At 40.8% G+C, this 23,298-nt stretch overlaps 1 protein-coding gene across 4 annotated transcripts; it reads right to left on the bottom strand.

The window, feature by feature from the left end:
* Positions 1-24: 24 nt before the first annotated feature.
* Positions 25-20,010, bottom strand: LOC116327649 (transforming growth factor beta-1-induced transcript 1 protein). Of its 4 annotated transcripts, none has more exons than XM_039616751.1 (12): positions 19,949-20,010; positions 14,033-14,083; positions 13,623-13,771; positions 13,467-13,522; positions 12,196-12,332; positions 12,038-12,119; positions 11,491-11,575; positions 4,001-4,195; positions 3,751-3,924; positions 3,542-3,623; positions 1,851-1,999; positions 25-835 (listed from the first exon to the last, which is right to left on the bottom strand). In XM_039616751.1, exons 4-12 carry the CDS (start codon positions 13,505-13,507, stop codon positions 569-571), a joined length of 1,212 nt encoding a protein of 403 aa, XP_039472685.1. In that variant the 5' UTR covers positions 13,508-13,522; positions 13,623-13,771; positions 14,033-14,083; positions 19,949-20,010; the 3' UTR covers positions 25-568. The 4 variants fall into 4 exon arrangements, with proteins under 4 accessions (XP_039472685.1, XP_031605148.1, XP_039472686.1 ...); XM_031749288.2 differs by lacking the exon at positions 19,949-20,010 and adding an exon at positions 17,534-18,380; XM_039616752.1 differs by lacking the exon at positions 14,033-14,083 and having other exon boundaries at positions 19,949-20,002.
* Between the last annotated feature and the right edge of the window lie 3,288 nt (positions 20,011-23,298).

Below are 23,298 nucleotides of genomic sequence, written 5' to 3'. Positions count from 1 at the left end.
TATAAAGAAACATCAACACTCAAAAACACGTCGTGTTTGCTTTAATTTTATTCTTTGGAATCATTTTTTGGCATTTTGCATAGCGCAATAGTGAATGAATAATAAAAAAACAAAACAAATGTAGCAGTCAGCATACGGTATAAAAATGCAGTGACGTGGATAATTTCTGCAATACAAAGCAAATATATTAAAAGAGGATTTCCTCGCACAACAGGAAGAATTCTCAAATGATGTATAAATTTATGCTTCTTTTTCTATTTTCTTTTTACATCTGGTAGCAAAACGTAATTTTCATTTGATTTCAACACACTGTTTTTGTTTCTGAGCCGTGTTAAAGTTTGTAACCTCGCACTGAAGGTCCATGGTTAAAATAAAATGGGGCTGGCTTGGGTTGGATGATTCTGTCTTCCTCCTCATCTCTCTGCTGACTCAGATATTCTTCAAAATTTACAAAGAGTCCAGCTCCGCCCTCACTCCCACGGTAACAAAAAAAGGAAAAAAAAAGAGAGAACTGAGAGTCACATCAGGGCTTCTTCTCAGGGCAGGCCGGGGAAGACCTGCTGGGCCCTCAACCAAAGAGCTTGATGAAGCAGGGGTGGCAGTAGGGTTTGTTCTCCTGCTCCTTGAAGCAGCCTTTGCTCAGCGGCTTCAGGCAGAAGTGACACACGAGGTGATGCGGGTGGAATTTGGCCCCCATGGCGGTGACGCAACGCCCCAGGATGGGCTGCTGGCAGGCCTGACACACGCTGCCGCGGGACTGGTGATAGTGGGCCTCGCACAGCGGCTTGCCCTCGTGCTCGAAAAAGCTGCCGTTGACGAAGGGGCTGTAGCACTCCTGGAAACGGGAGGAAGCGAGACTCAGTCACAGCGCTGACTCATGCAACTGTAATTACAGCGTTTTCATGTGAAATGACAACTTTCCCATGACATAATTCCAGCTTATTTTTGTTTTGTTTTGTTTTTTGCATGAACTTCCTCATTGAAGTTTCCTTGCACAGCCATCATGATCTATTTGCCACGGAGCAGACTCAGTGTGGCAGCTGTGGGTTAGGAGACTCCTCAAAGGATAAATATGAGCTCACTGGTCTCATAAATGTTCAATCTGGGAAATTTAGAATCGGCCTTACAAAGAAAAAAATCAATCAATGAATCAACTCCTATTTGAAGTGCTCCTAGGATGGGAAATATATCATTAAAATGCATTTATTTTCACAGCAAGGTTGTGTTTAAGCTAAAAAAACCCAGTTTCGACACACAGGCCTTCATCTAGGAATAAAATGGAGACCACGAACACACTGAATCTTTTCTAGTGATGCTCCACCAACAGGAGCAGTCTCCAAACATTCATCCAAATTCAGCTGAAGGAGAACAGAGAGCAGCAGCAAACATAGACGACATAAATGCATCTATAAAGGCAAATAAAGGTTAGAAGAAAGAAGTAAAATTGAGGTCCTGTTTAATCCATGACATTTAGCAAGCTGTTATTTATAAATCCAGAAAAGCTTCCCTTTATTTAAGACGTCTTCGTCTGCCACATCTTTGTAGTAAAAGACAGATGTGGCCAATGTTAGGTTATAATATAAAAGTCCTGGTAATGTCTTACCTGCGCATGTGGCATATTTGTGTTCTGCTATTCTATCCTGCAATAGTCTTTTTGTTGTCTAGGTTAAACATAACCTTGCTGTGAAAATAAATGTATTTTAACTTTATTTTGAAAAGGGACTTCCTTGGTATTAAAGGATGTAAACTCCTCTTAATCTCCTCATAAACTCCCGTGGTGTTCTCCAACCTTTCGGACCTTTCGGGCAATTAATGCTGCAACTCTTGATCAAGTAAAATGCAACACTCACCCGACATACAAAGCACTGTGGGTGCCAGAGAGAGTTTAGAGCTGAGATGTAGTTTTCCAGGATGGGCTGGCTGCAGCCTTGACAGCGGGAAGCAAACAGAGTCAAGAAGCACTGCTGGCAGTACTGCTGGCCCTCACGGTCATGGAAACCTGCAGAGGACATCGCCACAGTTTGACTCAGCTCAAGAGCTCCTTTGATAAATGTCAGATTTACTGTATAATATCACAGATTTAAAAAGGAAAATCAGTCCGAACCTTCTCTATGTGACTGCGGTTTGTGCAACATTACATTTTACTGATCTGATCTAACAACGGGCGGCTGTATTTTTCCATCTCAGAGCTCGTGCTGCTTTAAATTAGGCCATTTTCTTGCCAAGGAAATACAGAGACTCGGTGTTTTGACTCAAAATTCACGGCAGAGTGAAACTGCCGATACAACCCCGATCCCAAAAAACGTTAGGACACCGTGTAAACTGGAAATAAAAGTGGAATGCAAAGATTTGCTAATGTTTTCAACCGCATATTTGAAAACAGCACAAAGACAAGTTATCAGATGTTGAAAGTGGTCATTTAAACCAATTTTCAAGAACTTAACACTACCATGAACCAAATGACTGAGAACCTACACTGACAATTTAGGAATAATGTATCCCAAGTTTTTAAAAATTAAAAAGAATGTAAGGTTTTAATCAGTTAACATGTACAATGTCAATAAAAACAGAAGAAATCTCTGTGCGCAATGTACAACCTCAAAAACAAAGAGCCGTTATCTTCTGACCCTTAAGTAGTTCTGCCTTAAAAAATGACAAGATTGCTGCTTGGCTTCAGGAATACTTCTGCAAACTACTGTCATTCCATCCCTGTCTCTGCAAATATATTTTAAAACTCTACCATGCCATGAAGCTCTCGGCACACAGGTTTAGTGCTGATGTTAATGCCACAGGAGGTTTGGAGCTCTGCAGTTACTGAGACAACAGAGCGTCGCCGATCTTTTTGCTCCTCAGCAACTTTGCCTGATCTGCCAGTTCATGGCTGAGCTGCTGTGGTTCCTAAATACTTTCACTTTTAAATAAGTACCACGTAAAGAGTGATGGTGGAATATCTGAGGAGGGAGGAAATTTCACAATCTGACCTCTTGAATTCGGCGAGTTCTTTAGAACGACGCATTCCTTCACAAATGTTGCAACGACAGACTGTATGGTTATACACCGGCATTCAAAGATTAAGAGGTGCGGCCTAAAACTCTTCAGTTTTATAACGCATAAACATAGATACAGAAACATGGCCGCCTACAGTCATGGACACTGCAGCTTTGTTATCTTTTCAAAAAATTAGTACATTAGGGCAAATATCTGAATATCTGTCAAGACCCCATTAGTCATGAAACATTCAGACAGGATGTAGCCTTTTTTTTAATGTGTAGGTTAAAATCAAATGTTTTAGCGTCTCTTATGGGGGGAAAAGCACCAATGAAGTATTGGAATCAGTGCAAACTGTAAGTTATTATAAACTCTGAAACCGGTTGTAATGTTTAAAATAAGCTAATAATTTAATAAATAAGATAAAATGTGCTTTATTTGCTGTCTGAATGCTGAATGCTTATGGATGTATAGTATAAAGGGCTTCATGTAAGTGTGGCCTGACTGCACTGTATTGTTACCCCTGACAGGAATTAACAGTGCCACCCATTACCTTCCTCTCCAAAGGTGCGGCTGCACTTCACACAGCAGAAACACTCTGGGTGCCAGTTCTTGTCCAGAGCCGTGACCATTTTCTACACAACGATTAAAGTGAAAAAAAAGAAAGTTACAGAGCTTTAGGCGGGCTGGGGTATCGATCTGAGCTCTTTAAATAAGCTGAGAGTTGCATAACGGAAACATGTTGCCATCTTAGCGGCTCACATTCAGTATGGGTTTGTTGCAGTGCGCGCAGTGAGGGGAGAACAGCGTGAAGTAGTCCGGCTCGCAGTACGGCCGCCCGTCCTTCTCGAAGAAGTTTCGACTGCCCAGCTCCGTCTCACACTCGGTGCACACGAAGTGCTCGGGGTGCCACACCTTCCCCAGAGCTGTCACCACCTGCAAAAACAGCCTGGTCAACTAAAGTGAGGGTCTTCCTCATCGCATGTCTGACAGATATATTCTGACAGCTCACCTGTCCGACTACTGGCTTTTGGCAGGCTGAGCAGTTTCCCTTGGAGGATGTTTGCACTCCTTGTCGGCTCAGGTCTGATTGGAGGAGTCCCAGCATGCTGTCCAGTGAGCCTCCTGATGAAGGAGGCTGAGGAGGGGCAGCGGCCGGCTGCTGCGGTGATGCTGTAACGGGCGCTGGAGTGACAGGCGCAGCTGGCTGAGAGAAGACAAAGCACAGAGTCCTTATGATGTTAATTCTTTGGAAGTTTATCATCACTCCACAGATGTTGGAAATGAAATTGTTTGGAAGAAACCAATGTGAGGAGTCAAATCATAACAATACTGCACATAGTTTGAGCCAAGGCTCTACAGATGTCTCTCTGCTCTGCCTGGAGACTTTAGCCTGGTTAGTCGTGGATATGCAGTGGAGAAGTTTCCCTTTTAAGACTCTGTTCCCACAACAGTCTTGTTTATCACTCACAGCTGGACTGCATACTCAAACTAAACAGCCTTATAATGACAGAACTGCCTACTCTGCTCGCAAGCCGACTCACCAAAAAGGAGAGAACTAGATTATAAGCTGTTCCAAACGCTGATCTTTAAGCTGAATACCGACAATCTGAAGTTATTTTAGACTCTGGAAAAATTAAGACCAAGACTAATTTTCATCCACAAGCCATATCTGGTGACTGATCTGTACCAGCAGGCATGTGCTGTGGCCAGCAGGCTGCACAGTAACAGTGTAGCCATTATGAAGTCAACTCAAGCTCTACAGGGATCCAACACTAATACTAGAAAAATTTGCATTTCCTGCGAAAATGCAGTGTGGATGCTGTAACGCTGAAGCTGTCTGCTAAAATTAGCTGAAAAAGCTGAAAAGTTGCAGAAATTATAAAAACTTTGCAGAAGCAAAGGAACTTTGCTAAAATGTAGTAACTTAGCAGAACTGCAATATCTTAGAGGAAACATAATACTTGGCAGAAATACAAGAGCATAGCAGAACTTAGCAGAAATATTGTAACTTAACAGAAACACGATAACTTCTCAAAAATACAAGAATTTAGGAGAAATAGTATAAGATAACAGAAAGAATATATTTAGCCAAACATTCTTAAACATTACAGAAATACTATGATTTAGAAAAACAGTACAACATAGCAGAAATGCTGTGATTTAAGAGACATTGTAATATACTATGAATATTGTAATTTTAAATAAATACTATGTATTAGCAAAAATACTCAAGTTTAGCACAAATATTATAACATAGCAGAAATACTATTCTATAGCAGAAATGCTATATTTAGAAAGAAAAATATAATATAGTAGAAATACTATGATTTAGCAGAAATCCTACAATATAGCTTAATATGGAACAAATACTATGATTGAGCAGAATAGTAATAACTTAAGTGAAAATATTGGAAAGGTAAATTGATAAGCTGAATAAAAGGAACATGGTTAAGTTCGCTGAAAACCAATTGTTGTTCACCTGTGAAAAAATAAAATAAAAATACATTTAGAAAAAAAAAACAAATAAGAAAAGCCAACAGATACACACAAAATCAAATATGGATACACAAATCAACAAATACACAAGAAATCAAATATGGATACACAAATGTACAGAGAGAGACACACACAGAGTCTATGCCAGTCAACCAGTCTGAATATATAATATTTTTATCCAACAATGAGATGCTGCCCGAAAAAGCGTCTTTTGTGTGTGTCTTTCTTCTCTCTCTCTCTCTCACACACACACACACACACACACACACACACACACACAGCATCAGCAAGTGAACAGGGGCTGTTAACAGCATGTTTCTAGGTCAGTCAAACAGCTGTGAGCTTCTCAATTTGAATCCACCAATCCGAGAGGCTGTGTGCTTTTTCCCGCCAAAACAGGTGCACCAAGTGCAGGCTTTTACACATGCAGCACAGAGAGAGACAGGATTTTTGCAGTCTATTTCTCATACTCAGGACTCCCCTCAAACAAACAGCCATAAATTCCTAACCAGGGGCTAAAACGGTCATTCTTAGACCGTTTTGTTCAGACGACATGGGGAATCTTGAAATGTTGACCATTTAAAATAAAAATATGAAATATTATGGATATATGACATAGATGATTGGTTGCCTGGGAAGCCATGAAGGCCCCAATATGCAAATTTGAATGTGCCAGCCCTCAGATATGATTGGCGTGCTGGGAAGCCATGAAGGCAACAATATGCAAATTTTAATGTGCCAGCCCTCAGACATGATTGGTTATCTTAGAAGCCATGAATGCCCCAATATGCAAATTTGAATGTGTAAGGTCTCAGATATGATTGGTTGTCTTAGAAGCCATATAAAAAGCAATAAAATTGTACTATGATTTGGTAGAAAAACTATAATTAATCAAAAATACTATATTTGGCAGAAATACAATTTTTGGCAGAAACACTATAATTAGCACAAATCTGATGAAATAGCAGAAATAGTATGATTTAGCAGAAATGCTGTATTTAGCACAAATACTGAAAAGCAGCAGAAATGCTATGACTTAGCACAATAGTAATAACTTACATAGAAAAATTGGAAAAGCAAAATGAACAGCTGAAAAATGCTGAACATGCTAAGGGTCCCTCAAATGTGATTGTTAAATGAAAAAAAATCAGCAAAAAAAAGTATAACAGTCACGCAATCACAAATATGGACACATATGGAAACACACAAGCACAGAGAGACACACACAGGATCAAATTCAGTCAACCAGTCTAAATATATTGAATTTAAATCATACAATAAGATGCTCCCATAAAACTCTCTCGCCTCCCTCTCTCTCTCTCTCTCACACACACACACACACACACACACACACACACACACACACACACACACACACACACACACACAGGAGAGACAAGCAAGTTTCTAGGTCAGTCAAGCAGCATGGGAGCTGCTAAATTTGAATCCACCAATCAGACAGGCTGTGTAGTTTTTCCCGCCAAAACAGGTGCACCTCTTTTTACACACATGCAGCACAGAGACAGGATTTGTGCTGTCTATTTTTCATAGTCAGGACTCCCCTCAAACAAATGGCTATAATTTCCTAACCGTAGGGGCTAGAACAGTCATTCTCACACCGTTTTGTTCAGAAGAGATGGGGAATCTTAAAGTGTTGACAATTTATCATTAAAATATGAATTATTGAAGACATTTGACTTCTAATGCACCATAACTGAGTAGAGGCAAAGCGAAAACTGCCTTGACTTGCCCTCAAACAATGCTTTCTAACTCTAAATCTATTTGGAGTATCGATATCATTCTTTCACCGTAAGAGACTGCAGGCTTTGGTGAACAGTCATGAAATTTTCAGGTCTGTGGAAATCCATCAAAAAGATATGACGAGAGAAAAAAGTGCCTCATTTCCAGAGTTTGAAATCTGAAGAAATCTGAGCGAGGGATGAATTTCCTACCCTCAAACAAACCCAATTCATGACCAAATGGTAATAGGTGAGAAAGAAATTCTTGAATTGTGAGCGTCAGGAGTGTCTGAAAATATATTGGCACAAGCCTCATGTCTTAACTTTGCTGCGTTAAGGAGATATGACGATTTGAAAATGCCTCTCATTAGAGAAATCCAGCGGTGATTTTGAACAAGTTCTCCATTGACTTTCTATGCAGTTTTCAGACTTTGTGTTGGTGTGAGGAGATTTGCCAAAATTCTATTATACAGAAATACTGTAATCAGCACATAAACTGTAACATTTTAGAAATTCCTCCACTTAGTAGTAATACTATAACATAACACAAATGTTATGATTAGTTGAGCTGACTGGTACTCTGGTGCAGTCAGCACAATCTGGAGCTGAACACTCTTAAAACTGTAGCGATGACAGTGGACTTCAGGAGACATCCTCAACTCTGCCCCCTCATCATATCAGACAGCCCTGTGTCGACTGTGGAGATCTTCAAGTTGCTGGGTACCACCATCTCCCAGGACCTGAAGTGGGAGACCAACATCAACTCCATCCTCAAAAGACCCAGCAGAGGATGTACTTCCTGAGACAACTGGGGAAGTACAGTCTTCCACAGGAGCTGCTGATCCAGTTCTACACTGCAGTCATTGAGTCTGTCCTGTGCTCCTCCATCACAGTCTGGTATGGTGCAGCCACTAAACAGGACAGGTGCAGACTGCAGCGGACTGTACGGGCAGCAGAAAGGATCATCGGCGCCCCCTGCCCTCCATCCAGGATCTGTACCTCTCAAGAACCAGGAAGCGGGCAGGAAAATCATCACAGACCCCTCACACCCTGGACACAGACTTTTTGATCTGCTGCCCTCTGGCACACGGTACAGAAGCCTGCAGAGCAGGACCACCCGACACAGGAACAGTTTCTTTCCCTCGCCAGCTCCCTTCTAAACAGTTGAACTGTCACACTGCTCCCACTGCCAGACTGCAACTGCACCTTATGTACATTCTGTAGTATTCATTCCACCTCATTTCATTTCTGTATTTTATGTATATACGTTTAGATTAGTTATTTATAGTTGGTTTACACAGCTTTGTGTATGTATGTGTATGCATGTGTAATGTATATATAGATACGTGTGTGTGTGTGTGTGTGTGTGTGTGTGTGTGTGTGTGTGTGTGTGTGAGAGAGAGATTTACATTGCTGTGCTCGAGAGCCACCATCTACTGGAACCAAATTCCTTGTATTTGTATGCACATATACTTGGCCAATAAACATGATTCTGATGATTTGGCACAAAAACCATGATTTGGCAGAAATACTATGATTGAGCAGAAGTACTAAGATGTAGTAAAAGTACTTTGATTTAAGAGAAATCCAATTATGGAGGAGTAATACTTTAAAATGGGAGAAATATTGATACACACACACACATTCACAGAGCCTAAAGGGAAGAGTATTTGTGCCATGGAGTGTTAAGAAGAATGTGAGGTCCATATTAGAAAAGCTGGTAAAAAGTTTTCAGAATTGTAATAAATGATGAATATGAATTAGTGGTCTGTGATAGTGTATTAATTTGTAGGGCAAAAAACATGTTGTTCAAGGTGGAGTTGAACCCACAACCTTTGGGTAGCAGCCCTTCATTACCAGCTGCGCCACTGGGAAAGACAGTGAACTCTTGGGAAACAGGGTGATGAGCAGTCAGAATTAGATCGTGGTGAGAGGCAAAGAGCGCGTTTTTGGAGTTACAAACGTCATGTAACTCAACAACTAGGTGGACTAGAAGCATAATTCTTATACTGGGTGAATCAGCGGACTTTGGTGTACTTTGACTGCGATTTTCATTGCTCTTTGTACATCCGTCGCTGAGATATGACGAGAGAAGAAACGGCAGACCTCAGATATGATTGGCTGGCTGGGAAGCTGGCAGAAATATATAGTAATAGTGTGATTAAGCATAAATACTACATTTAGCAGAAATACTGTATTAAGCACAAATCCTATAAAAAGCAGAAATACTATATTAAGCAATATAAATATCCTATAAAATGGTATAAAAAGCAAAAATACTGTAATATGATTTGGTAGAAAAACTATAATTAATCAGAAATACTATATTGGGCAGAAATACTATATTTAGCACAAATCTTATAAAATAGCAGAAATAGTATGATTCAGCACAATAGTAATAACTTAAACAGAAAAATTGGAAAAGCAAATTGGACAGCTGAAAAAATGCTGAACATGCTAAGGGTCCTTCAAATGTACTTGTTAAATGAGAAAAAACTCAGCAAAAAAGTGTAACAGTCACACAATTACAAATATGGAAACATATGGAAACACACATGCACATTGAGACACACAGGATCAAATTCAGTCAACCAGTCTAAATATATTGAATTTAAATCATACAATAAGATGCTCCCATAAAAACTCTCTGTCTCGCCCTCTCTTTCTCTCTCTCTCACACACACACACACACACACACACACACACACACACACACACACACACACACACAGGGAGAGGAGCAACTTGCTAGGTCATTCAAGCAGCCTGGGAGCTGCTAAATTTGAATCCACCAATCAGAGAGGCTGTGTACTTTTTCCCGCCAAAACAGGTGCAGCCGTTTTACACACACTCAGAACAGAGAGAGGCAGGATTTTGCAGTCTATTTCTCATAGTGAGGATTCCTCTCAAACAAATGGCCATAATTTCCTAACCGTAGGGGCTAGAACGGTCATTCTTACACCGTTTTGTTCAGAAGAGATTGGGGAATCTTACAGTGTTGACAATTTATCATTAAAATATGAATTATTGAAGATATTTGACTTGTAATGCACCATAACTGAGTAGAGGCGCAGCAAAACTGCCTTGACTTCCCCTCAAACAACGCTTTCTAACTCTAAATCTATTTGGAGTATCGATATCATTCTTTCACCGTAAGAGACAGCAGGCTTTGGTGAACAGTCATGGAAATTTTCAGGTCTCTGTTGAAATCCATTAAAAGATATGACGAGAGAGAAAAAAGTGGTTCATTTCAGAGTTTGAAATCTGAAGAAATCTGAGCAAACGATTTAATTTCCTACCCTCAAACAAGTCTAACTCATTTCAGAACGGTAATAGGTGAGAAAGAAATTCTTGAATTGTGAGCGTCAGGAGTGTCTGAAGATATACTGGGACAAGCCTTATGTCTTAACTTTGCTTCGTTAAGGAGATATGACGATTCGAATATGCCTCTCATTACAGAAATCAAGCGGTGATTTTGAACAAGCTCTCCATTGACTTTCTATGGAGAGTTTTGAGACTTTGTGTTGGTCTGAGGAGATTTGCCAAAATTCTATAAATCTCACAACCATGATAGTGACATTTTCGGAAAGCCAGCAAAAATACCTACGTTTTGATGTATAATTTGTGGAAGTTGAGTGAAAATTGAGCAAGTAGCAAGAAGTTGTTCGGACATGAAGAGAAGACTGCAAAACCTTCAGTGGCACACTGGAAGCCAAGTGCATAGCAACCATAACAACGCATGTATTTTGTGAAAAATCACAATTTTGCAACTGAAAACTTTAAGAGGCATAAAAGTAAAATGGTAAAAGATTTGAAAAAGCTGATTTATTCCTGAATAGCCCAATAATTTGTGAACATTTTAAAATTTGAATGGTTGTTCTACGTGAAAGTAGGAAAAAGTAGTTAAGTTTCAAAAACAAGCAAATTTTAGCAGAATTGCAGAAGTTTCCCATTCATTTCAATGGGACAAATTAAGCTTAATATTTTAAAAAGTATAATAGTATAAAATACCAAAAGACATAGCCATCATTAGCAGAAATAGCAGAATAGTTTAAAATTTGAACGGTGAAAATCGGCTGAAAATTGTGGAAGTAGATCCACGGCGAAAAACGTACGGAAGTCCCAAGAGGAACTCAATAGTGTGGATGCTTAAAGCATCCACACAATTAGCATTCTGTAAAAGTCATATAGTGAGCACCGCTGTGAATTTACAAGTAAAAAGTTGACAGGTTAGCATTTTCATGCAGCTGTGGGTGACTCTTACTGTGCTCTGGACTCTGAAGTCAGACAGCGAAGCCATCAGCTTGTCCAGTTCCAGTGTGGCCGATGTTGCAGAAGGCTTTGCAGAGCTAAAACACCGAAATCAAACCCAAAGATTACACACATGATCGGAAACATGCTAAAATGCTGCTTAAAAACTGAGTCAAGGCAATATGGTAATTATGCTTTGGAGTGCTGTTGTAAATCTCATGTTATACACGGCGTTTCTCTCCTGTGTTAACGGCATATCTCAGTTTATTTTAACATCCTAAGTGCTGCTTTGCAATTCTCAGCTCACGTTCAAACTGAGCAGAGTGGAGCAAAAGGCAGGAATGTGTCAGCAGCACGCTCGCACATGTGCAAATATGGATTTTTACTTGCAATAAAAAAATAATATTACAGGTTTTTAAATATAAGCAGATTTTAAAAGGGTGTGTCTGCATAAAACAGTCCTACTTCCTCAGTCATATACAGTTAGACAGATTATACTCTTGCTGAGATATGTATTGTTAAAAGCTTAAAACTCTCTTGTTTCCCTGTGGATTTGGTACCTGGAGGAGGAGGTTGGTGCTTTATCCTTGATATTATCCCTCTCATCTTTCTTAGAAGAAGGGAACTGAGCCAGGATCTCATCTGACAGCAAAACAGGATCATAGATAAGAAATCTGATTTAAACACGAGGATTTAAAACACATGCACACGTGCTAACCTGTGATGTTAAACTGGGTGGCGTTGAGTTCCTGTAGCAGATGGTCCAGTTCACTCAGACCTCCCCCCAGCAGTGAGGAGGAAGAGAAGGCCAGAGGAGGATCTGCGCTTCGGGGAGAGCGCGGTTTACACACGGTGCTGCAGGGAGACAGATAATGTTAACAATGAAAGGCATTAGAAAAACAAAGTATAAACAATGTGGTTGGACTTTGTGGTTTGGAATTCTCTCACTTGTTTAAAAACCACACATTGCTTTGCAAAGAGTGATGCATAGAAAATGAATGAGATTCCTAACAGGGTTTGGGTTCATACATCAACATGCTGACCCACTGAAACACTCCCACTTATCTCTCTGTGTAAAACACTCTATCCCAGTCCATCAAAACTTCACACATTGGCCAAATGTCTCCGTGCCAGCTGTGCTCAAAATGTGCATCTCTGCAGCACATCCTGAGCTGCTTCCCTAAGACAGAGGGACACTTTAGGCACACTGATTAAGTCCTGAGGGTCACCCAATGGGAAAGAAGCCATTACCATCAGCTAGCACATCTGGGATCAGCAGCTGCTGGTGGATTAGAACAAACACATTTTCATTAGATCATCACACCCAACTGGCGGAAACCAGTTGCTGTTGTGTTCGAGTCCTTGGGGTATTTCATTATGCTGGGGGCTAACACCCGCCCGGGATTATTGCTTTGGTGGGTCTTTAAGAAGAAGCTCCCTAAGTACGAGCAGATTGCTGAAAGCAGGGAAGCTGCTGTCCTTAGATTTCATTACACTGGGCATCGAGGGAAAACAGAGGAATCTGCAACACCACACATGTGGTAGAGAGAGCCTCGAGATGGCTGTGGCAAGAGAGGAAAACCATGGAACAAACAGATAGCAAGCCATCTGGACACAAGCTGAGGTCTGATCACCTTCAGCTGGGCAATTTAGAGGAAAGAGCCAAAACAACAATGATGATGTGTTTGCTTGTGGTATTTTGAACAAGGCCAAAAGCAGCAGGAAATTTAGATGCCTTAAACCTGGCTCAGAAATACATGTCATACAGTTAATTCTTCATTTATTAGGTACTCCTCGCTAGTCTGGTCCTTCAGAACTGCTTTAATTCTGTGAGGCGTAGATTTAACAAAGTGCTGGAAACATGTCTACATGCCAAAATACACTGAGTTGCTGCCGTGTGATTGGCTGTTTAGATAGAACAGCAGAACAAGTAATGAATTTGCCGGTGATCCTGTGAGCAATGGAAAAAGACATCTGGGAAGGAGTTACCTGTATAATTTGTCTGGGGTGGAGTTCTGTGTGGTCTTCATTGCTGAAGAAACGGTCTAAAAGACAAAACAGACGAGTGATCAAACAAACTTTATCAAAGCCTCTGCATAATCAGGAAGAAAGAAAACTGGTATGAACGTGGCCTGGATTGACCACCTGCTGCGGGGTGTATGCGGGTGGCGGCGGCCGGGTCTGGGCTTGGTCCTGGGTGGTGGGATCGGAATTTTGGGGCGGGTCAGAGGTGAGCAGGACGGGACACCGAGGTAAAGGAGAGCTGGTGTTCTCCAGATCAGCAAGAAGGGCATCTGGAAGGGAGAGAGAAGATTCTGTAGCACCACAGAAGCCACATTTCACGTCACAAACATTCATGGTTGTCCCTGATGTTGCTAAGTTTATTTACCAAGTATTAAAAGTCAATCAAGAGATTCAAGTTAAGAAAGTTAATTTAAAAAGCATGCAAAGTATTAGGCTGCATGACAAGAAGGTATGAAGTTGAGTTAAGGAGAGGCGGGTAAACGACAGACGAGACGAAACACATACAAACGCATGCACAGGCAGCTACGTACCAAACACAACAATACGAGGACTGAGAGGGTAGTTAAGCAGCTCAGGCACTCCTGAGGAGACACAGACAGCCTTTTGTGACCAATACAGCAGCAGCAATTTAGCCCACACACCGAGACACAACACGGAGGACAGCGAGCGCCGGCGGACGCTCATCACTCAGAGGACAGGACAGTCAGAACCGGCGCAGCTCAGAAATAGTCCACTGACGGTGAGGTCACTCAGACGCTCAAACGTTCCTGCATTCATATTCTAAACATGCCAGTGTGGAAAGGAAGCAGAGGAGGAAGAGTGTTTGGCAGCTGATATCTGAGTCCACTCCTCCGCCCACACACACTCACACACTCACACTGAAGTAGAAGCTGCACAGAAACTAAACTCACTCAAGTGTTAGCATCTACAGCTGTATGACATCACTTATCCTGACAAGCAACCGAAGACCGAAGCAGACTGAAGATGAAAAAGGACTTCATATGAGTAACAGTGGTTTACCATGTATGTATAATGACATAGCAACCATTTATTGTGAGTCCTGAAAGGGTACCAGTCCCTTTTTTTTTAACTTTTATATTATCAAAATGAAAATTTTGGCCTTCCTTTCCAAGAAGTTAAAATAAATAAGAAAGGTCAGTCCAGTTGTAAGCTGGTTCCAGACTGATGGAGAAGACTCGTGTTACCTCAGGGCTACTGAAGTCAAGCACACAGCAGTGACACTTTTTACCAGACAGAGGCTTTTTGTACTGTATTTTAGAATAGAATAGAATTCAACTTTACTGTCATTGCACATGTCACAAGTACAGGGCAACGAAATGCAGTTTGCATCCATCCAGAAAGTGCTTTAACCATAATATAGATATATTACAAAATATATATTAGCAATAATATAGATATATTACAGAAATGGGTCTGTTATAGGTATGAGGGTACAAAATATGAGTCTATTATGGGTATGTTAACACTTTAACATGATAGGAATGGAAAACAGGCTTATCGATAGCATTCCCCGGCTAAAGTCAGACAACAAAATATCCCGACTTTTGATCCCGTGAACAAACAAATCCAATCATGTGGCTGACAAACATCCTGTCTCGAGTGCTTGAAGAAAGGCAGCTGGACTTAGTTTGTGAAGATGTTTTGCCTCTCATCCAAGAGCTGACGGAGAGTCCCAGGTATTTAACAGCTACAGGGGAGGCAAAACATTCACCCTGTGGCAGCTGGGATAGGCTAAAGGGCCCCGAGACTCTGAACTGGATAATCGGAAAAGAATGGATGGATGGTAAAAAGTCCACTTGCTTTATTTTCTGGACCTGGATGCCTGAGAACTCAAACTTAATGTCCTCAATCTGTAAAGCCCAAGCTAACGTAACCATAACAACATTGTGACATCATCAGCAGATGCTAGAAATGTGCAGGTGTATGACGTGAGAGCGTACAAAATGTTTGAAAGCACTTTATCTAAAAAAACTTTGGAAGCTTGTAAATCAGGTCTGAGGATCCTGATAACAGATGGTGGATATTTAAAAAACTGAGATCTAAGAATTCCAAATTTCTTTAAAAGACCTTCAAATGTTTTCAGTAAACGGTTTACAATGATGCAATATCTATTACATTTTGGTTAAAAGAAAAAAAGATGTACTTTTTTGGGGGGGTTTCTGGTACGAGTTATGCAAGTCAAAGCTTTGTAGAAAACAATAACGTTTTCCAGTCTTGATTACTACTTGGAAGCAGGTGAATGGTGTTTCCATGAAACCTCCTCCTGAAGCCACGGATGACACATCTCAGGCACTCCTCAGATGTGGAGTAACTGCTTCATCTAGTAATATCACACTCTTTCTTGTATTGCAGCTGTGACTCAGTGTGACGGACGAGCGTTGCACAACTGGTTTTCTTAGTTATTGATGTAGAAAAAGAACAGCATTTAGTCACATTGCCAGAAAATTCCGGTCTATTTAATGGATGAAATTTGACGTGTCCATTTTCTACCAAGCTGCATGCTGATTTACGAGCTGCAGGTCAGAGTTCATTCGTGGCTTTGGAGAAAGCGTCACAGGGTGACTTCCCATCTAAAGCAGCTACGCAAGGCTTGTCACATTATGAATCATGAATTTCTAATTCAGAGTCTGGTGAAGTGCTATGTTCTAAAGCCACGCTGCTCGGCCATGTGTCACAAAACTCGAGTTTGCCTGGCCCGAGCGCACCGCTGTGGTCATTTCTACCCCGGATGATTCACACTTCTGGTACGACCATGCGGTGAGAACCGTGTGCATATACTACTCGCCCTCCACCTCCCTGCCGTTCTGTGTGTCTCTTACACACACACAGACACACACACACACATACTCCAAGAAGCTGAGCAGCACATATAAGGAGCTGAGCTTCTCTCAATGGGAATTATGACCATATTTAGAGCGGCCTGCAGACTTGTTTGTCTTGGCCATAGACCTCTCTAACAAGTGGTCTCTCTCGCCGAAAGCCTCGCCAAATCCGATGCATAAACTTACAACACTGTTGGACGACAGCGCAAACCGAGACTCTCAAACATGGCGCTCAACCCCAGCACCTCCGTGTCACCGTGTGCAATCCGATCCAGATGTGCCCAGATGTGTACACCATGCCATTTTTTTCCCTCCTCGTGTTGCTTGAGAAGCACAAATGCTCCGCTCCTGAAGTGTACTTAGTGAAAAAAAAGAAGAAACTCCCAGAGAGCGCGAATGGGCAGCTGAGGCAAAAGCCATGTCTATTTTCCTTGAACTCTGTGGCTTTTACAAATAGCAGCGTTGTCCCGGGCTATTTCAGGGCCTTTCCAACACACAGCTATTTTCTGACACAAAGAGTCAGCTTCCCATCATGTTGTTTTAGAGAAAATAAGACATTTGCTTCAAGTATCATTCAGAAATGGAGGGGATGCTGTCTGATGCTGTCTTCTCTCATGTCTTCAATTCCTTCAAAATGGAAAACACTCTCTTCAACATTATGTGGCACTCCATCCATCCCATACTTGTTAATGTTAATGGACGGACATGCCTGCTCTGGACCCCTTTAAATCTAATTTTCAGAGCTTTTTATTGCATTTGCAGGCCGCACATGAAGACCCGAGTGAAAGTCGGGCAGATGTAGAGCAGGGCACTGGTTCATGTGTTACCTGACTGCATGTATTTGTGGGTATGTGCCCCTGCACGATGAAGGTAAAACACAGCTCTAGAAACATCTAACATATTGGCATGCATGAGTTATTATAAGAAAATTCGTCACTGTTGCTGACTGGGAACTTGTACTGCTCATTTTTTAAAAAGTATTTCCTACTGCTTTCCATTGCTCTTTATGTTACAGCCCCCCTTTTCTACATGTCCTTGTAAGCCAGGGATCTGTACTCTATGACTGCCAGAATCAACAGAGACCTTATTTCCTCTGTTTGGGCACACCACCCCTTCCCCACAGATCCCTTCAAGATATCTCAACATGTAGTTACAAGGCATGAAACGAAGAGCAGCTGTAATACTCACCCAAATCCTCCATGATAGGATCTCAGCCGACTGTTTCCCTCTTTGTGACACAGCGCAGACACCATTAATCAGTAGTGATGGCCGTGGATCACAGCTGGATAGAAGGTCTCGGCGCTATTGTCTGCGTCGGTCCTGAATAACTTCTTGGGCACCGTTATCCGCCAACAGAAGGAGGAGGAGGAAGAGGAGGAGGAGGGCGTCCCGTCTCTTTTTTTCCAACACGGCTCTCTTCCTGTGTAATGCCTACCAGGACCTCAGAGCGGGGAAGGCGTAGTTAAATAAATGCGGTTACAAACTCGCATTCCCCGGACACGAGACGTCACCCTGGACATTCCTAGTCCATATTTGGGATCGAAAATTAAGGATTTAGTGGCTCTAAGAGTGGACGCGCCGCTGCTTCTGCTGCAACCGTGTAGTTATGAACACAGAAAATATTGGAAATGACGCTCAATTTCACGGTTTTGGTTTCAGGGTTTTAATAACAGGACCTTCCCATTTTTGGTTTCTTACGTACTTGTTTCATTTCCGTGTGCGTGCATAGGACTAAAAATCCAACAAAATATTAGTGAGATATTAGTGATACACACTTTGAAAGCGTTTTTTTCTTTTCCTTTTGGGTGGGTGGAGTATTTTTTATAAGGCTATAGAAAAGGAACAGAAACTATTAGGCTCAAAAATACGCGTATCCCAAAGCCAGTTTTCAAAGTTTTGAGTGTCAGGATTAAAGGATATATCCAGTTTTTTTGTTCTTTTATTACATTTTATTTCAATTCTCAAGCCAAACTTATTACAATTAGTAAACACTACAAATTTAAAGTAGGAGAAACGGAAAAGTCACCTGAAATAAAAGAACAAACTTAATTGATAGTGTACAAAACAATAAAATAAAACTAGAAAGCGAAAATTTCAGAAGAAATTTTATGTGTGCCTATGCCGCTGCTAATCACTGTAGTTTGCCATTCATACGGCTACAGAGAGCAAAACTCAGAAGAGCAGCCATTCTCCACCATGAACTATGGTAAAAACAAACACCGCTCACGCTTCACAGATGACAGCTTACAGTTTTGTGTAAAGATGAAGTTACTTTGTACAGCGCCGATTTGCAGACGCTGTGCACACAGGTTCATGAGCAGAAGTCCCATTGTACCACGGCAGACCCGACAATGTTTGCATGAACACACTTTGAAGCATTACATTATAGACCACTTTTCACACATGCATTCACTTTTTGTTTTTGTTATTTTTACACAGTGTTCTGAATTATGAACAATGGTCTACAGCCAATCCTGTGTATTATTATACAAACTTTGGTTGTGAGATTCAGATAACTATTTAATAAAAGCTAAATATTTTATATGAGAGTAAGAAAGAAAAGTATATCTTTGTGTCCACCTTTCTCTGTTAATGCCCTAGCTTCCCCCCTAAAAGCTTTGCTAGATCCGCCCTGCACAGTTACCAGCTGTCAGCTACACAAAAAGGAGCTTGGTCTTTGTCTCTCAGAAACAACTCATAACTTCCTTCAACTCATTCATGTCACCTAAAGTGTAAACCTGTTTCTCCATCACCAGTTCAGCTCTGATGATTCAGTAAGGACATCTCCTGATTTCATCTTCATGCTCCAGCAAACATCAGCTGATACTAGAAATTAAAATCAAAAGAATTCTAACAACAGCTGATCAAGCTTAAACGTGCTGCTGTTGTTTAGCGCGATAAATAAGAGCGAACAGCCGATCATTGATCACTTTCATGATTGACGTTTCAACACGCGAGAGAATGACAGGGGAGGCTTCAGTAACGACAGAATAAATCATAATGTTTTCTCTGAATGTGGGACGATTCCGTTTGTGCGGCAACTCTATGAACTAACCCTAATGAATAAAATAAAGTCCAACGTCAGTAACTTAATACGCACACAGCTGTATATAAACTCCCGTGGCATTACGATTGTAAAGGTCAACGAAAATAAATTACACCTAAACTCGGTTTATATCTGACCCAAATAGAGAGCGACCGGTGCTGACACGAGTTTCACCCGCCTCAATATAAGCCAAGCCTGGGTGCTTTTTTCACGAAGGGTTGCTAGCGGCGCGAGCTAACTATGCTAGCGGCGCTAGCTAGCTAGCCGCTATCAGCAACACATAAGAGAACTGCTGCTAAATAAACTACACCTAAACTCGGTTTATATCTGACCCAAATAGAGAGCGACCGGTGCTGACACGAGTTTCACCCGCCTCAATATAAGCCAAGCCTGGGTGCTTTTTCACGAAGGGTTGCTAGCGGCGCTGAGCTAACTATGCTAGCGGCGCTAGCTAGCTAGCCGCTATCAGCAACACATAAGAGAACTGCTGCTAAATAAACTACACCTAAACTCGGTTTATATCTGACCCAAATAGAGTGCAGTTCATAACTTCTTACCTGAAATTCAGTTCACCTCACGCTCCTGCCTTCGCTTTCCCTGATCCATGATTGACCACCGCGTTAGCAATCGCCTGCCCGGCCTCATATGTCTCGTTGGCGGCATGTCCTTTCTGTCACACACCGGTGGGTAGCTGCCCTCTGTTGTAGCTCCACCACCAAACAACTCAGTTATTTTTTCCACATCCAGCTGTAACTCCGATTCTATGCGAGCATTTGCGAGAGACCAGGAGGTGAAACGACAGAGAGAGTCCCTCGCTATCCATTTGCAGCCAAGTGCGGCAGTTAGCTAGGTAGCCAGCTAGGTAGCCGGCTAGCTGTCAGGCAGGACCGACGTAGTCAGAGCACTGTCGCTAAATATGGGATGTCTTGATAAAACAAGCAGATATTTGAAGTTTACACACCTACATTCTCGCCTGAAAATATCTTAAAAGCTTATTTTGTGACCTAGAAACACGAATAAAAGACATATAAAACGAAGTGGTGGCCGCCATTGTTCACTCTGTAGAGGCGTGCTATGAATTGTGGGATATTGAGTTTTCCACCAAGCATTACCGTAACTTTTGAATGATTTGCGCAACCTTAAAAATTCCAAGGGCTCCTGAAAGCAGCGACGCTGTGCGCACCGTTGAAATTGTCATCATTACGGTAATCCAAATAAGGGTACACAGGCTGTACCACTCCCGGCATACCACTAGAGAGAGCCAACACACCACAAATGAAGTCTGTTTATTTGGCGCCAAAAGATGAATTGGCCTAAATTTGCACTAAAATATTAATATTTAAAAACTATAAAAGTTATAAACACCAAAAGTCATAACATAATAGTCCAGCTCCAGCCGCACAAAATGATCTAACATATGTAACCCTAATGTCAAAACTGTTTGGCAGAGGAGCTGGAAAATTTTCACTAAAATATTAATATTTAAAAACTATAAAATTCATAAACACCAAAAGTCATAGCACACCATTCCAGATCCGCCGCACAAAATGAGGTAACATATATGAAGCTTGTCTCAAAACTGCGGGCGTGATACGTGCCGAAATTTAGGCGGAAGATGGAGAATAATAATAATAAGAATAACTAGAAAAATTTGCATTTCCTGCGAAAATGCAGTGTGGATGCTGGAACACTGAAGCTGTCAGCTGAAACTAGCTGAAAAAGTTGAAAAGTTGCAGAAATTGTAAAAACTTTGCAGAAGCAAAGGAACGTTGCTAAAATGTAGTAACTTAGCAGAACTGCAATATCTTAGAGGAAACATAATACTTGGCAGAAATACAATAGCATAGCAGAACTTAGCAGAAATATTGTAACTTACCAGAAACACGATAACTTCCCAAAAATACAAGAATTTCGGAGAAATAGTATAAGATAACAGAAAGAATATATTTAGCCAAACATTCTTAAACATTACAGAAATACTACTCTATAGCAGAAATGATATATTTAGAAGAAAAATATAATATAGTAGAAATACTATGATTTAGCAGAAATCCTACAATATAGCTCAATAACAATGATTTAGAAGAGATACTATGATTGAGCAGAATAGTAATAACTTAAGTGAAAATATTGGAAAGGTAAAATGACAAGCTGAATAAAAGGAACATGGTTAAGTTTGCTCAAAACTAATTTTTGTTCACCTGTGAGAAAATAAAATAAAAATACATTTAGAAATACAAATAAGAACAGCCAACAGATACACACAAAATTAAATATGGATACACAAATCAACAAATACACACAAAATCAAATATGGATACACAAATGTACAGAGAGAGACACACACACAAGGTCTATGCCAGTCAACCAGTCTGAATATATTATATTTTTATCCAACAATGAGATGCTGCCCTAAAAAGGGCTTTGTGTGTGTCTTTCTCTCTCTCTCTCTCTCTCACACACACACACAAACACACACACACACACACACACACACACACACACTCAAACACTCACACTCAGGCTCACACACACATGCGCGCACACACACACATAGCATCAGCAAGTGAACAGGGCTGTTAACAGCATGTTTCTAGGTTAGTCAAACAGCTGTGAGATTCTCAATTTGAATCCACCAATCAGAGGGGCTGTGTGCTTTTTCCTGCCAAAACTGGTGCACCAAGTGCAGGCTTTTACAGCACAGAGAGAGACAGGATTTTTGCAGTCTATTTCTCATAGTGAGGACTCCCCTCAAACAAACAGCCATAAATTCCTAACCGTAGGGGGCTACAACGGTCATTCTTAGACCGTTGTGTTCAGAAGACATGGGAGAATCTTGAAATGTTGACCATTTAAAATAAAAATATGAAATATCATAGATATATGACATAGATGATTGGTTGTCTTAGAAGCCATGATTGCCCCAATATGCAAATTTGAATGTGCAAGGCCTAAGATATGATTAGCTGGCTGGGAAGCCATGAAGGCAACAATATGCAAATTTGAATGTGCAAGCCCTCGGATATGACTGGTTGTCTTAGAAGCCATATAAAAAGCAGTAAAACTGTACTATGATTTGGTAGAAAAAGTATAATTAATCAAAAATACTATATTTGGCAGAAATACTATGTTGTAGCAGAAACACTATATTTGGCACAAATCTGATGAAATAGAAGAAATAGTATGATTTAGCAGAAATGCTGTATTTAGCACAAATACTGGAAAGCAGCAGAAATGCTATGACTTAGCACAATAGTAATAACCTAAATAGAAAAATTGGAAAAGCAAAATGGACAGCTGAAAAAATCCTGAACATGCTAAGGGTCCCTCAAATGTAATTGTTAAATGAAAAAAAAACCCAGCAAAAAAAAGTATAACAGTCACACAACCACAAATATGTACACATATGGTAACACAGATGCACAGAGAGACACACACAGGATCCAATTCAGTCAACCAGTCTAAATATATTGAATTTAAATCTTACAATGAGATCATCCCATAAAAGGCTTTCTCTCTCTCTCTCTCTGTCACACACACACACACACACACACACACACACACACACACACACACAAGATCCAATTCAGTCAACCAGTTTAAATATATTGAATTTTGCATCTTACAATGAGATCATCCCATAAAAAGGCTTTCTCTCTCTCTCTCTCTCTCTCTCTCTCTCACACACACACACACACACACACACACACACACACACACACACAAGATCCAATTCAGTCAACCAGTTTAAATATATTGAATTTGAATCTTACAATGAGATCATTCCATAAAAAGGCTCTCTCTCTCTCTCTCTCTCACACACACACACACACACACACACACACACACACACAAGATCCAATTCAGTCAACCAGTCTAAATATATTGAATTTAAATCTTACAGTGA

The sequence above is a fragment of the Oreochromis aureus genome, linkage group 8 (assembly GCF_013358895.1).
Source record: "Oreochromis aureus strain Israel breed Guangdong linkage group 8, ZZ_aureus, whole genome shotgun sequence".
NCBI classification, from domain to species: Eukaryota; Metazoa; Chordata; class Actinopteri; order Cichliformes; family Cichlidae; genus Oreochromis; species Oreochromis aureus.
This window is presented reverse-complemented; position numbering and strand designations above follow the sequence as displayed.